The 15872-nt window shown below is 57.9% G+C and overlaps 1 protein-coding gene across 1 annotated transcript in view; it reads right to left on the bottom strand.

The window, feature by feature from the left end:
• Positions 1-2226: 2226 nt before the first annotated feature.
• The window catches only part of VWA3A (von Willebrand factor A domain containing 3A), a 73060-nt gene continuing 59414 nt past the window's right edge, over positions 2227-15872 (bottom strand). Inside the window, exons 24-32 of the mRNA XM_066275894.1 lie at positions 14849-14986; positions 13110-13218; positions 8563-8707; positions 7332-7480; positions 6749-6896; positions 5007-5115; positions 3480-3577; positions 3244-3313; positions 2227-3139 (exon numbers count right to left, since the gene is read on the bottom strand). Of these exons, the coding sequence (XP_066131991.1) occupies positions 3110-3139; positions 3244-3313; positions 3480-3577; positions 5007-5115; positions 6749-6896; positions 7332-7480; positions 8563-8707; positions 13110-13218; positions 14849-14986 (996 nt within the window). The 3' untranslated portion in view covers positions 2227-3109. The remainder of the gene's footprint in view (positions 3140-3243; positions 3314-3479; positions 3578-5006; positions 5116-6748; positions 6897-7331; positions 7481-8562; positions 8708-13109; positions 13219-14848; positions 14987-15872) is intronic.

The raw sequence follows: 15872 nt of genomic DNA on the forward strand, positions 1-15872 counted from the left end.
ACAGAACATTTCCAGCAAACCAGGTCCCCCATGAGACCTCAGTGTGCCCTACCCACACCCACAGTAACCAGTCTTCTGACTTCTGGGGCAAACAAGTTTTATTATTGTTATTTTATTAAGTGACAGGTGGGGAGGCAGGGAGGCAAAGAGACAGCCTCCCGCATGGGCCCCAACCCGGATATATCCGACAAGCTCCCGACAGCAGTGGTCCCCAACCTTTTTTGGGCCACGGATCAGTTTAATGTCAGAAAATATTTTCACGGACCAGCCTTTAGGGTGGGACAGATAAATGTATCACGTGACCGAGACAAGCGTCAGGAGTGAATCTTAGACGGATGTAACAGAGGGAATCTGGTCATTTTTAAAAAATAAAACATCGTTCAGACTTAAATATAAATAAAACGGAAATCATGTAAGTTATTTATTCTTTCTCTATGGACCGGTACCAAATGGCCCATGGACTGGTACCAGTCCGCAGCCCGGGGGATTGGGGACCACTGCCCTACGGGGAGATTCTCTACCCATCTGGGGCTGCTGCTCCATTGCTCAGCAACTGAGCTATTTCAGCACCTGAGGTGAGACCATGGAGCCATCCTCAGCACCCAGAGCCAACTTGCTCAAACAAGCCATGGCTGCAGGAGAGGAAGAGAGAGAGAGAGAGAGAGAGAGAGAGAGAGAGAGAGAGAAGAGGGGGACGGATAGAGAAGCAGATGGTTGCTTCTTCTGTGTGCCCTGACCAGGAATTGACACTGGGACTTCCACACACCGGTCCGATGTTCTACCACTAAGCCAACTAACTGGCCAGGGCTGCAAACAATAGTTCTGCCTGTCCTTAACTTCACGTAAGTGTAATCACACACAGTATGCATCCTGTCATGTGGTTTCTTTGGCCAAGCATTGTTCGTAAGATCAATGTGTCTTGTTGAATACAGCTGTCACTCATTGTTTGCTGAATGACAAGTTGCACCGCATTCCACTGTACAGACGTATCAGCCGGGTGGATATTTGCCTCGTTTCCAGGATTTGGCTTTTGTGAATGAAGCTGCTGGAAACCATTCTTGGATGTCTTTTGTTGAACAGAAGCCCTCCTTTCTCTTGGAGTGGAATTGCTGGTGTAGAGGATGCATTTTTTAAAAGGTTTTATTGAGGCCCTGGCCGGTTGGCTCAGCGGTAGAGCGTTGGCCTAGCGTGTGGAGGACCCGGGTTCGATTCCCGGCCAGGGCACACAGGAGAAGCGCCCATTTGCTTCTCCACCCCTCCGCCGCGCTTTCCTCTCTGTCTCTCCCTTCCCCTCCCGCAGCCAAGGCTCCATTGGAGCAAAGATGGCCCGGGCGCTGGGGATGGCTCTGTGGCCTCTGCCTCAGGTGCTAGAGTGGCTCTGGTCGCAACATGGTGACGCCCAGGATGGGCAGAGCATCGCCCCCTGGTGGGCAGAGCGTCGCCCCTGGTGGGCGTGCCGGGTGGATCCCGGTCGGGCGCATGCGGGAGTCTGTCTGACTGTCTCTCCCTGTTTCCAGCTTAAGAAAAATGAAAAAAAAAAAAAAAAGGTTTTATTGATTGATTTTAGAGAGACAGAAAGGGGAAGAGGGACAGGGAGCATCAACCTGTGGCCATTGCTTCCTGTAGGTGCCTTGACCGGGCAAGCCCTGGGTTTCGAACCGGCGACCTCAGCGTTCCAGGTGGACGCCATATCCACTGCGCCACCACAGGCCAGGGCCAAATTCTTTACTTTAGTAGGAACAGCCACACAGTTTCCCAAAGCGGTTCAACCAACGTACAAGCAAGCCCCTCCCCACCCTGGCCGCCCGCCCTGCCTGTCGGTGTTGCCAGTTTTATTTGTCCGGGTTTTTTGTTTTTTGTTTTTAGCCATACTGGTGGGTGTGTCCTGGTCGCTCATTCTGGTTTGAATTTGCATTTCACTGATAGGTGAGGCTGTTGAACATCTTTTCATATACCTAGTGTCCTTTTTTTTTTTTTTGTACCTGTATCTTTTGTCAATTTTTAAAAAAGTTTGTTTTTTTATATTAAAAAAATTTGTTTATTGATTGATTTTAAAGAAACAGGAGAGAGAGAGAGAGAGAGAGAGAGAGAAACATTGATTTGTACACTTATTTCTGCATTCCTTGGTTTCTTATATAGACCCTGACTGGGGATTAAACCCACAGGGTTGACGGATCAGGACGATCTCTAATCAACTGAGCTACCCAGCCAGGGCTATCTTTTTTCTTATCGATTTGGAGTTCTTCATATATTCTGAATTAGCCTTTTTGATAAAGTTTGATCTCAACAAGAGTTTATACACACACACATACACACAGATGTACTAATGATCACATCAGTTTAAAAGTGTGATCCTAGTCATTAAATAAAAGCAATGTTTTCTGTTTCAGAAAAGGAGCCCAGATTCCATAAGACACGATCCATTCGTTTCAGATGGGCCTGGCGGGTTGCCCCACCCACACGTGCTGGGTAGAAGCCCCCGTCTCTGAACGGGGCTCCGAGGCTGATTTGCTCAGTTAGGCTGAGCGGCGATGGGGTGCCCACGTTGCTTCTGCCCCCCAGGACGGGCTGCTGGCGCATCTGCATGCCCCATGGACCCGGGCCGTGGGGGTGGGAAGCAGAGTGTGTATCACGTGGCGGGTTCCGGGCACCCAGAGAGGCTGAGGACACCGGCCTCATGCCAGGAGGACCCACGGTCAAGGAGAACAGTGGACCAAGGCAGCAGGGCGTGGCGTGCTGAGTGTAGCGAGGGGTGTCACCTCTGTATAGAGGGACGTTTGGTCAGGATGCCATGGGAGGACGGCTGGAGGCCCCCAGCTCTCGATGGGTCCCAGGGACATCTGCAGAGTGGAGCTGATGTCATTGGAGCTGTGCCTTGAGCCGGAGTCACCAGGCAGAGGGTGACGAGAACACCTTCCGGGTGAGGAGCTCGGAGGTTCAGGGCTTCCCAGAAAGTGGCCATCTTGGGACTGGAGTGCAGGGTGTGCCCGGAGGAACTGGCAGCCGTGCCTCCCTCAGCTTCCAGGGAGCCCTGGTGCCAGGGACGGTGCCCCTTGGCGTACGGGGGCACAGCTCGCCAGGGCACCTCGCCCTCAGGGTCGGTATGTGCTCAGTGGTGGTTCTCAGTAGGAGGGCCATTCTGTTGAAAGGAATCATTGTTTCGGACCACTCCCCGCGGTGACCATTGTCCATGCTTCCTGGCCCGTGGCGGGCGGGCAAACAGTGGGCAGTCCGTCCCCTTACCTGAGAAGACTTCTCTACCAAAGAGTGACCTTTGGTTCTTTCTGTATTGTTATTCTTCTGGAGTTGGGACCTAGTGGACAGAAATAAAGGAAGACGCCCCCCTGATGCTCAGATTTCTGGGCCCGCTGGGGAAGTGCATGGTGGGGGGCTCTGGGAATGAGGGTGCCAGGACCAGGGGGCAGGACCCTACCTGCCTCCGCCCAGGGCAGGTAGGAGGGGCTGCTTGAAGGGCACACCTGAGGGACTGGGCCTGCCAGAGGAAGCTCCTGGCCTTGGTGATCTCCTGGGCCAATCTCCTCAGATCATCTCCTTCAAACGGCGGCAACACGGCATCCTTCAAAAGCAGACGTAAGCGTTAAGGGAGAACCACAGAGTGTCTCTAGACAGGACCTAACAATCCAAGACTCTCAGAGAAGAATCTCAGAGCTAATGAAATGCAGCCTCCCAGCCAGGGCAGGAGATCCTGTGGGCTTCAGCTTGCCTGTTTCCAGGGACGGGGAGCTCACTACCGGTTAAGGGAATCATTCGGAGTCAGTGTGGGAAGGGGGGGGGCGGGTAGTAGAAAAACCAAGCTGGACTCTAGACTCAAGTCAGTAGAGCAGCAGCAGCACACGCTCCTTATATCTCTCCGCAACTCAGTAAAACCTCATCGGCCCTTTGTCTGCGGCTCCTGGTAGAACAGAGCTTCGCAGAAATGCCTTCCTCTTCCGGCGACCAAGGAGATGGCAGAGCCCAGCATTAGGAGGAGAGTTCTCACAGCGAGAAAGAGAATCCAAGGGAGGGACGAGCTGTCCCTTCTGCCAGGCCAGAGCACCGGGGACAGACGGTCCCCTTCTGCATCCAGGAACCAGGCAAAGAGACCGATCGATCGAGCGGATCAGGCCCTGAGCCAAGAGCCTCGTCAATGACATCGTTAGGCTCCATCTCCGGTGTCATAAGGACGTTCACCCCTCTTACTCGTTCTGCTGTCTGTGTCGTTTGGACCCTTTGGCCCGACAGCAACAGCTTGAACAAAAACAAACAAACAAACAAACAAACAAACAAAAAAATCATGCAACGCCCTTGACTTCAAAAATTATGCCATGGTTCTGGGGACCAGTCCTCTCGAACCTCCAAAAAGAAAACAAAACAAAACAAAAAAAAGAGGAAATCTGGCATGCTGGTGGGTCGTGTGACTTGATCATTTGTGACCCCGGAAATGTTATCATCGATGGCAGAACGTTCTAGAAGGTGGAGCTATCTTCCTGTGAGACTGGGAGAGGAGACCCCGACGCCTTCCTCTCGTCCCACACGGGACAAGGTGTCACCCACGGCTCTCCTAGCTTGGGGACTTCACCGCTCGTTTGAATATCCGTTCCCACGACTCCGACACAGGGAGGCAGACCCTGACCTGGAGCCCAGAGCTCAGAAGCCCGGGTGTCTGAGTTCTACCGTTTCCAAGCCTGGATAAGCCTGTTCCTCCGTCTGTTAAGTGGGAAGAAAGCAGAGATCCAGGGCTGAAAAGAGGTCATCTCTCTAATGAGCAACGAGCTAGCATGTAGCAAGTGCCCAGTAATGCATGCTGTTGTATCATCATGAAATTAACACCCCGAAACTGCCTCTTTCACAACGGGAGGAGGGACGGCCCGGGAGAAACAGCCTTGTGAAGTCCAACCCTTGGACAAGAGAGAGAAGTGAGGATCTTTTCAGTTGGGAAGGGGAAAAAAAAAAAAGTCATGGCCGTTGACATTTTCCTGAGACCGCCCGGTAGCTCCGCAGCCTACCCGTCCATCCACGGAGCCGTGAACTCGGAAATGCGGGTCCTCCCCGACGAGGCAGTGATAGCGCCCCCCAGTCAGGGACGCTAGGCCTCTCAGGAAGTTCACCTCGGCCCTGGCGGGAGGAACAGAGAGGGCTGCAGCCAGGATGACGACCCACAGGGCAGTTCCCTGTGACCCACTAGCTGTGGGGGAACTCATGGGGGACCCTGGGGGCGGGGCAACCGGCCTTTGACCCTGAGGCTGTGTCAGCATCACACCAAGGCCACTCCCCCACTGTTAGGGGCGGTAGCAGCCACGGCCGCCTCGTGAAGCAGATTCTCAGTGCTGGGGTTGCCATTTAGCCTGGATTCCAGCAAAGCACGCGGCCAGCATCCTCACTGGGCATCCACCCAGTGCCCACTGTGGGTTAGGCCTACCAGTGGACACAGTGTGACCTTCACGGGGCTCATGGTTTAGACGCAGAAATAAAACATGCACTTGAGGAATCACATATTAAATAATCATGTTACCAGGCCCTGGACGGTTGGCTCAGTGGTAGAGTGTCAGCCCGGCATGTGGAAGTCCCAGGTTTGATTCCCCGTCAGGGCACACAGGAGAAGTGACCATCTGCTTCTCCACCCCTCCCCCTCTCTCACTCTCTCTCTTTCTTCCCCTCCTACAGCCATAGCTCAATTGATTTGAGTGAGTTGGCCCCGGGCACTGAGGATGGCTCCAAGGCCTCCGCCCCAGGCGCTAAACAGAGTGCAGTTGCTAAGCAACAGAGCAACGGAGCAACACCCCAGATGGGCAGAGCATCGCCCCCTGGAGGGCATGTTGGGTGGATCCCGGTTGGGCACATGCAGGAGTCTGTCTCTCTGCCTCCCCTCCTCTCACTAAAATAAAAAATAAAAAAATAAATCATATTCCTTGCCAGTAATAATATTATTTGCCAATAGTATTAACTTTTTTCTCTGAAGCATTTAACTCTCTCTTTTTTTTGTGTGTGTATTTTTCTGAAGCTGGAAACGGGGAGAGACAGTCAGACAGACTCCCGCATGTGCCCGACCGGGATCCACCCGGCATGCCCACCAGGGGCAATGCTCTGCCCACCAGGGGGCGATGCTCTGCCCCTCCGGGGCGTCGCTCCGTTGCAACCAGAGCCACTCTAGCACCTGGGGCTGAGGCCAAGGAGCCATCCCCAGTGCCCGGGCCATCTTTGCTTCAATGGAGCCTTGGCTGCGGGAGGGGAAGAGAGAGACAGAGAGGAAGGAGAGGGGGAGGGGTGGAGAAGCAGATGGGCACTTCTCCTGTGTGCCCTGGCCGGGAATCGAACCCGGGACTTCTGCACGCCAGGCCGATGCTCTACCACTGAGCCAACCAGCCAGGGCCTAACTCTCTTTTTGACCAACACATGCTCTGCTTTGGTGACCGTTCATCAAGCTAACCATCACAAGGCTGCTTTAAACTCTCTTCCTCACATCCTCTCACATGCGCTCCCAGGAGAGGCGGGAGGGGGAGCACAGCCTGTGCCGGGGGTGGGGGGGTGGGGAGGGTGTTGGAGCAAATCCGTCTCTGTGTTTACAGTCAGGAGAACGGGCGGCTGTTGGATCCATTCACGGTGGAGAGAGGGAGCTTTCACTCTGGGGTGTCCCTGCCCAAGCCCTCCCCATGTCCGACTCCCGGGACTGGCCCAGGAGGGACCCGGGTCCGGTTAGCATCCCTGGATTCTCAGGGCCAGGGGCTCAGCCCGCTGCTCTGGGGCCCACCTGCCCGTGCCGCTCAGGGAGATGGTGTGCAGCATCACCTCCCGTTCCTCCCTGAGTCTTTGGACTTCACGCAGGATGAGGCTGCAGCTGGTGTCCGGCTTCCCGTCCGTCAGGAGGTACAGTCCTTCAACCTCAGGAAGACGGAAAGCTTCCTGGAAGAGCGGGCGGGGCGGGTTGTCTGGCTCAGGGGTGAGTGCCCGCCCAGGGAGGGGAGCAAACCAGCAGCCGGCCGCTGTGCCCACGGGAAACGTGTGTGATCGAACCCCAGCAACTTGTCCGAGAAGATCGGGAGCCGTCCTCCACACCCATCAGCCCACTGCGGACAATCAAGCTACCGAGGCTCAGGAGGAAGATCCGGGGTTCGCTTCCCGGCTGGTTACCCCGGGCGGGTCCCTGAACCTCTCTGAGCCTCTGTGGTTTCCCTCAAGGGAGAACGATGGGGGACTCCTCTCCCACAGGGTTGTTGGGGGAGATGCTGTGGTTTAACCCGTAGTTAATTCCACAGCCTCCTGCCGTATCCATCTATGGGGGGGGGGTGATGCAATTTCTCGTGTTTGCCGCCGGATCGGGCCCCGGGTGGAACTTGCCCGTAAGGCTTGCAGGATGGAGGTGCTTCCCTGAGCACGCAGGTGGGTCACCCAGCGTGTGGCCTCGTGACACGCCGCGTCTGTGGTCTCCACCAGCGTGTCCTGCCACGGGTGTAAGTCCTCAGAAAAGCTGATCAGGTTAAAACTGGGGAGGAGGGGGGGGAAGATGGGTTAGAGTGCACCAATCTACACTGAAATCTGCTGAAGGGACCGTCCACGGGGACTGTTCATGCCTGTCAGTGAAGACCCCTGCAGGGGGCCCCCTGCCTGCGGACCCCTTGCGGAGAGGGGGTGGACCCTTGCGGAGAGGGGGCGTGGACTACCTGAGGTCACGTAGGTCCCCAGTGAAGATTCTGGGTGCAGACGGAAGTACGTTTAAATATCCCCCCACACACACTTGCGGGTCACGTGGTCTCAGACAAGTGACGGACCCTAAGTCCTCTCTGAAAAATGAGGGTCACCCTAACCATACCTGTTAGGGCCGTGGAGAGCCCTGGGAGGAAATCATGCATGTTAAGTGCTCAATAAATGACGACTCTTTTTCATACTAAGGCAAGAATGAGTCCCAGCCGAGGACCAGCCTCTCCTGCTGTCCCTTCCGGGTCAAACCAGCTGAGTAGAGAGAACAGATAGTCCACTGCCTGCACTCCTTAAAAACCAACTTCAGCTGAAATCCTGTGTGTGTGTGTGTGTGTGTGTGTGTGTGTGTGTGTGTGTGTCAGAGACAGAGGGACAGATAGGGACAGACAGGCAGGAAGGGAGATGAGAAGCATCAGTTCTTCATTGCGGCACCTTAGCTGTTCATTGATTGCTTTCTCATATGTGCCTTGACCGCGGGCCTTCAGCAGACCGAGTGACCTCTTGCTTGAGCCAGCGACCTTGGGTCCAAGCTGGTGAGCTTTGCACAAACCAGATGAGCCCGCGCTCAAGCTGGTGACCTCGGGGTCTCGAACCTGGGTCCTCCGCATCCCAGTCCGACGCTCTACCCACTGCACCACCGCCTGGTCAGGCACGGTGGCTCCTCTCTTCTGTCTGCAGTCGCCCGTGGGCCTGAGCAGGACTTCTAAAACCCACTCTACTTCCACAGGACAGTGCAGTGTTCTTTCAGGCCCAAAGAAACGACGCACAGGAGCGTTTCAGAGATGTCCTGCCCGCCGGGCCGTGAGGAGCGCCCTCGGCCAGGGAAGCCCCAGGAACTGCCCCCTGGAAGAAGATCCTGCCTCCCACCTGTCGCAGTGCCTCCTCAGCTGCTCCCAGATCAGCAGAATCAGCTCTGTCTTCACCTCCGGCAGGTGGGGCCCCATGGACCCCGAGGTGTCCAGCAGGATGCACACTCTCTTCTCCAGAATGACCCCAAACAGTCGGCGGCTCCCTGTCCGGGCGGGCGGGGGGGGGCAGGAAACATGAGGGAGGGTCGTGTCCCCACCGCCCGCCCCCCGTGGCGGCTCTTCCTCCCAGTAGCTGGCAAACACGTGGTCTTGCAACACCTCCTGACTGACCGCTGAGGAGATGTCCACCCCCTGGGAGATGGCCACGGTGGCGTGTCTGGAGGGGCCGACTGTCCTGGGACAGAGCTGGTCGGCGGTCCGACCTTCGGGAGGTCAGACTGATTCTACGGCCCTGGGCTCACACATCCTCTCCCTCAAGTTAAGTGAGGGGACGACTCAGGAGCAGCCCAGTGCTGCTGGGGGCTGGAAGAGGTAGTCCAGAGCACAAAGTCCACTGACTGGCCAACAGCAGGCGGCCGAGCATCCAGTTACATGCCCGGTCCCGCGTGAGGAGCAGTGGTGAGTGGGAGCGGGTCCCTGACCGCATGGGGGCTCTCGGTCAGGCCAGGAAGACAGGTGATACCCACCCAGCAGTGCCGAGGGCTCCAACGGGGAGCACAGCCCGGGGAGCACAGCCGGGGAGCACAGTGCGGGGAGCACAGCCCACACAGCCCGGGGAGCACAACCCGGGGAACACAGCTGGGGAGCACAGCCTGGGGAGCACAGCCCGGGGAACACAGCTGGGGAGCACAGCCCGGGGAGCACAGCCTGGGGAGCACAGCCGGGGAGCACAGCCCGGGGAGCACAGCCCGGGGAACACAGCCGGGGAGCACAGCCCGGGGAGCACAGCCCGGGAAGCACAGCCGGGGAGCACAGCCCGGGGAGCACAGCCCGGGGAACAGAGCCGGGGAGCACAGCCCGGGGAACAGAGCCGGGGAGCACAGCCCGGGGAGCACAGCCCGGGGAACACAGCTGGGGAGCACAGCCCAGGGAGCACAGCTGGGGAGCACATCTGGGGAGCACAGCCCAGGGAGCACAGCCCGGGGAACACAGCCCGGGGAGCACATTCCAGGGAGCACAGTCCGGGAGCACAGCCCAGGGAGCACAGCCAGGGAGCACAGCTCGGGGAGCACAGCCGGGGAGCACAGCCCGGGGAGGGCCTCAGTCAGAGGCTGCAGGGTCCGGGGAGCACAGCCTGGGGAGCACAGCCCGGGGAGCACAGCCGGGGAGCACAGCCCGGGGAGGGCCTCAGTCAGAGGCTGCAGGGTCCGGGGAGCACAGCCGGGGGAGCACAGCCTGGGGAGCACAGCTTGGGAGCACAGCCCAGGGAGGGCCTCAGTCAGGGGCTGCGGTGGGGAGAGAGCCAGCTCCGGCCGCAGGAGGGGCAGCCGTGGGCCAAGGGGGCAGCAGGATGTGGAGAGAACAACCTCCCAGAGGGACAGGGAGCCGGCTTCGCAGAGGGGCATGCGGGTGACAGAGGCTGAGGGGAGGGACCCACGGGGAGAGGGACAGGAGAGGGAGCTGGAGAGGCGGTCAGGGCACTGGGGACTTGTCCCAAGGGAAACAGAGAGGGCCAGCAACGGGCAGTGACGGCCACTTATCTGCATTTCAAGGTCGCCGCTAGCCACTGCTCCTCCAGAGGCTCTGGGAGGCGGCGGTCATTGCGGTACCCACCGCCCACGGACCGTGACGACCAGGGTCTCAGGGCTCTCTATAATAAGCCCCCTGCCCTCCTGCCTCCTGGGGTCCCAAGCACCCACCAGGCCCAGAGTCTGAACGTCCTCCCACCCAGTCCTCGCCGTCTGCCTGGCCCTTAGGCTTGACGCTGAGACCTCCTCCTAATCGCCAGCGCAACCTCCTCGCTGAGACCGCCTCCTAATCGCCAGCGCAGCCTCCTTGGGGAGTGAGCCCGGCTCTCCTCCTCCGGCCCAGCCCGTTCACCTCTCCCACGGGGCCTGGCTGCTCTTTGTAAGAGGGATGGGGGAGGCAGGGATGGGCTGGGCTGGTGGAAGGACCAACCTGTCGCTGGCTAGAGATTGACTACAGCTGTTCTTGGGAGATGGGAAAACAAACAAACAAACAAACAAAACCATGAAAAGAAACGGCCAGTTCAAAGTCCAGATGTTTATGTTGTGGATGTAGAGCATCCACCCGGGTTGCTAGGAGACCACCGCAGCGCTCAACCGCACACCGACAGAGGCTGATTGTGTAGCCTGCTCAACAGCGCTGTGACCTCCAACAGGAGGAGAGGCTAGCCTCCCGGAAGGGTGTTCAGTAAAGAAAGCAACACTAATGATCCACACGGCTTCCTGAATTAGTGTTACATCACAGAAAGCTCTATCTGTCCAGTAATTCTAGTTACTCCACCAAGATAATGTAATTACATTTAATTTTGTAAGTACATCACAGAGATCTCCTATTTTGATGTCAGTTTTCTTTCTTTCTTTCTTTCTTTCTTTCTTTCTCTCTCTCTTTCTCTTTTTCTTTCTTCTTTCTTTCTTTCTTTCTTTCTTTCTTTCTTTCTTTCTTTCTTTCTGTGAGAGGAGGGGAGATAGTGAGGCAGACTCTCGCTTGCACCCCAACTGGAATCCACCTGGCAACCCCACCTGGGGCCAATGCCCGAGTACTGAACTATTTTCAGTGCCTGAGGCTGATGTGCTCCAATGGAGCTATCCTCAGCTCCCAGGACCACACTCAAACCAACTGAGCCAAAGACTGTGGAGGGGAAGAAGGAAAGAAGGGAGGGGAGAAGAAGAGAAGGGGGAAGAGAGTGGGAGAGAAGGGAAGAAGGAGAGTGGAGAAGCAGATGGTCACTTCTTATGTGTGCCCTGACCAGGAATAGAACCCAGGACATCCATACGCAAGGTCAACCGACGCTTTATCCACTGGGCCACCAGCCAGGGCCTGATGTCAGTTTTTCAATAAAGTTTTAATTATGGGCAATAAATAAATAAATAAAAATGGGGACTTCTTCTCTGTCAGGACCCCCTCCCATCTCTACCTTCATGGGGCCCAGTCAGGACTCGATTGAGCCTCTCAAGGGTCAGCCCCCTCAGTCACCCCCAGGGAGGCAGGTTGTGGAAGATGGCCCGGCAGGACACACCTGGACAGACCTGGGTCCTCTCTGGTTCCCTGTGGCCCATCAGCCAGTACCTTGCCTGACCTCTGCACCCAGAAGTCACGCTGTCCCTGATGACCCTCCTGGACTGACCCCTGACCTGACGGTGTGTGCATGCCCCGCCTGGGGTCCCTGAGGCTGACCCCTGACCTGACAGTGTGTGCATGCCCGGCCTGGGGTCCCTGAGGCTGACCCCTGACCTGACGGTGTGCATGCCCGGCCTGGGGTCCCTGAGGCTGACCCCTGACCTGACGGTGTGTGCGTGCCCGGCCTGGGGTCCCTGAGGCTGACCCCTGACCTGACAGTGTGTGCATGCCCCGCCTGGGGTCCCTGAGGCTGACCCCTGACCTGACAGTGTGTGCGTGCCTGGCCTGGGGTCCCTGAGGCTGACCCCTGACCTGACGGTGTGCATGCCCGGCCTGGGGTCCCTGAGGCTGACCCCTGACCTGACGGTGTGTGCGTGCCCGGCCTGGGGTCCCTGAGGCTGACCCCTGACCTGACGGTGTGCATGCCCGGCCTGGGGTCCCTGAGGCTGACCCCTGACCTGACGACGTGTGCGTCCCCGGCCTGGGGTCCCTGAGGCTGACCCCTGACCTGACGGTGTGCGTCCCCGGCCTGGGGTCCCTGAGGCTGACCCCTGACCTGACGGTGTGCGTCCCCGGCCTGGGGTCCCTGAGGCTGACCCCTGACCTGACGGTGTGTGTGTCCCCCGCCTGGGGTCCCTGAGGCTGACCCCTGACCTGACGGTGTGTGCGTCCCCGGCCTGGGGTCCCTGAGGCTGACCCCTGACCTGACGGTGTGTGTGTCCCCCGCCTGGGGTCCCTGAGGCTGACCCCTGACCTGACGGTGTGTGTGTCCCCCGCCTGGGGTCCCTGAGGCTGACCCCTGACCTGACGGTGTGTGTGTCCCCCGCCTGGGGTCCCTGAGGCTGACCCCTGACCTGACGGTGTGTGCATGCCCGGCCTGGGGTCCCTGAGGCTGACCCCTGACCTGACGGTGTGTGCGTGCCCGGCCTGGGGTCCCTGAGCCTTACCCCTGACCTGACAGTGTGTGTGTGCCCGGCCTGGGGTCCCTGAGGCTGACCCCTGACCTGACAGTGTGTGCGTGCCCGGCCTGGGGTCCCTGAGCCTGACCCCTGACCTGACAGTGTGTGTGTGCCCGGCCTGGGGTCCCTGAGCCTGACCCCTGACCTGACGGTGTGCGTCCCCGGCCTGGGGTCCCTGAGGCTGACCCCTGACCTGACGGTGTGTGTGTCCCCCGCCTGGGGTCCCTGAGGCTGACCCCTGACCTGACGGTGTGCGTCCCCGGCCTGGGGTCCCTGAGGCCGACTCCCCTTGCCCCCTCCTGCTCCTCCGCCCCCCCCCCCGGGGGACGTCAGGCAGGCTCACCGGAGAGGAGCCACCGAAGCCGCTGGATGTAGCGTCTCAGCACCTTCTTCAGGCGGGTGACGTAGGCCTCGAGTTCCCTGGGCGTCCACTGGATGTGTCTCACCGTCCCCTGGATGGATGCAAACCACGGCAGGTGTCCCCCATCACTGTGGCTACGTGTCCCGGGCGCCAGACCCTGAAACGGCTTTGTCCGCGACGGTTCGCCACTTCCCAGGTGTTGTGACGCAGGCCTCGTTGTGTCTCTGAAAGCTTTTCTTTCCCTCTGTTACTCGGTGTGTGGTTTGAGGATGAGTAGGGAGCTGGGGTGATGGTTTTGTGGCAAATGTAAGTCACTTACTAGTAAAAAATAGAATCTCTCTCAACTTGAAGACAGAAACCTTTCACGGCAGGATGGGAGGCCCATACCTTTCCGACTGAAGGTGACCTTCGACGGACAAAGAGGGGGCACAACATGATTGAACTCCCTTGACGTTTTTCTGGTGGATAATTTTAAAATTGGGAGCTATTTGGCCCTGGCCATTGGGCTTAGTGGATAGAGCGTTGGCCCGGCGTGCGGACATCCCAGGTGCGATTCCCGGCCAGGGCACACAGGAGAAGCGCCCATCTGCTTCTCTTCCCATCCCTTATCTCTTCTTCTTTCTTCTTATCTCTCTCTCTTCCCCTCCTGCAGCCAGTGGCTCTGTTGGTCTGAGTGTCCGCCGCGGGCACTGAGGATAGCTCAGTTGATTTAAGCAGCGGCCCCAGATGGGGGTTGCTGGGTGGATCCCAGTCAGGGCACATGCAGGAGTCTGTCTATCTCCCTTCCTCTCTTGATGAAAAAGAAAAAGAAATTGGTAGCTATTTTTAGCTTTAGAGTTTCCCCTTGTGTTGATAAGGTATCACGGGACAAGGACAGAAAGTGGAGTCTTTAAGAAAAGCATGGTTAGGTTTTCATATTGCACTAGATCAGCGGTCCCCAAACTTTTTACACAGGGAGCCAGTTCACTGTCCCTCAGACCGTTGGAGGGCCAGCCTATAAAAAAAACTATGAGCAAATCCCTATGCACACTGCACATATCTTATTTTAAAGTAAAAAAACCAAAATGGGAACAAATACAATATTTAAATTAAAGAAGAAGTAAATTTAAATCAACAAACTGACCAGTATTTCAATGGGAACTATGCTCCTCTCACTGACCACCAATGAAAGAGGTGCCCCTTCCGGAAGTGCGGCAAGGGCCGGATAAATGGCCTCAGGGGGCCACATGCGGTCTGCGGGCCGTAGTTTGGGGACCCCTGCACTAGACAGTACTCGCTCCAGTGTCAAAGCCAGGAGAAAGCAGTAGCCCAAAGGTAGAAAATAGAGACAAGAACCCTCCCCCCCAGCCCCCAGTTCCTGTAATAACCCCTGTTCCCGCCCTCCTAACAGAACCATCGTCCAACCTGGGGCACAAGGTCCTTGCTGTCGCGTGTGTCGGCCGCTGCCCTGTCTGACCGGAGTGTGGCCTCCGGCTCCCTGAGGGGCTCAGTGGCCTTTACCAGGATTCTGCACGTCCTGTCCCCCAAGAGCCTCCCCACTTTGGGGGGCGGGGTGTGGCAGGAAGAACAGAAGCCGCCCGCGCCCATTTGCGGGAGTTCTCCCCAGGCACACGCGACCCCCCCCCCCCCACACACACCCGTGGCCAAGAGGGCTCGGGCGCTGGCAGAGAAGACCACCACCACCAACCACGAAAGCCCGCCGTCCGTCCGTCGGTCCGTACCTTGACGTCCACGCTGGGGAAGGCGCTGCAGTACCTGGTGGCCGCCAGCCTCTGTCCGGAGCCCTGGTGAGCGCACCTCGGGCCGATGCGTCCGGGGAGCTCCATCCTCAGCTTCCTCAGCCCGTAGTTCGCCACCCACTGGAGGACAAAGGAGAAAGGAACGACCTCCTTGGGTAATCTGGGCTGACGCTGACGGCGATCTGACTCATCTGTATTAGAGCCTCCTCTTTGAAGTCTGTCTGTCTCATGTTTGAAATACGGGGCTCCTTGGTCCTTCCCGAGAGCGCCCGCCGGACACAGCTTCCTTCCCCGGTGCTGGGGGCAGACGCACAAACGTACAAGGGCAACGGGGAACTCGTTTTGTTGAGCACCTACTACTGCCTGGTGTGGTGGGCGGGGCTGTTTTCTCAACATCATCATTTCAGCCTCCCCCCCCCACACACAAAAGTTTGGCGGAAACCCCGGTTTGGTATCAGGTCCCCATTGTCATCCAATGAGGATAATGTCAATCTCCCGGTCGGTCGCAGAGAGAGTCACAGGAAAGGGCAGGTTCCCAGCCGTCAGAGCAAGAGCCTCCAGGACTGGCCCCGGTCAGAGCCAAGCGCAGAACATCAGTGGACGGTGGAGGGGAGGAAGGTGGGGGTCTATCTTCCGGAGGAACAGGAAGGGGAGTTTCTGTTGCCGGCCACCCCCAGGGTCCGACACCAGGAAGAAAGTCACAGGAAACATACATCAGTGAGTCATCGATCCTATTGGATGAGCAGGTCGACTGTCTCCATGGTACCAACGGGGACCTCGAGATGGGACAGCTCGTTAAAGGACGCGCCCAAGGTCCCCTTGCTGAGGAGGTGGCAGACTCGGGTTTCGAACCTGGGTGCACTTACTCCTTAGCGGTCATTCTAACTAAGCAGGTGGGTCCTCACTGCCAAGTAGGACCACACCCTCCTAGAAGTGAGGGCTGGTAGAGAAGGAGCGATTGCCCCTCGGGGGACGTGTTGGTGACGCAGACGCACCGAACAGTAAT

Source organism: Saccopteryx bilineata, chromosome 4 (assembly GCF_036850765.1).
Source record: "Saccopteryx bilineata isolate mSacBil1 chromosome 4, mSacBil1_pri_phased_curated, whole genome shotgun sequence".
Taxonomy (NCBI): Eukaryota; Metazoa; Chordata; class Mammalia; order Chiroptera; family Emballonuridae; genus Saccopteryx; species Saccopteryx bilineata.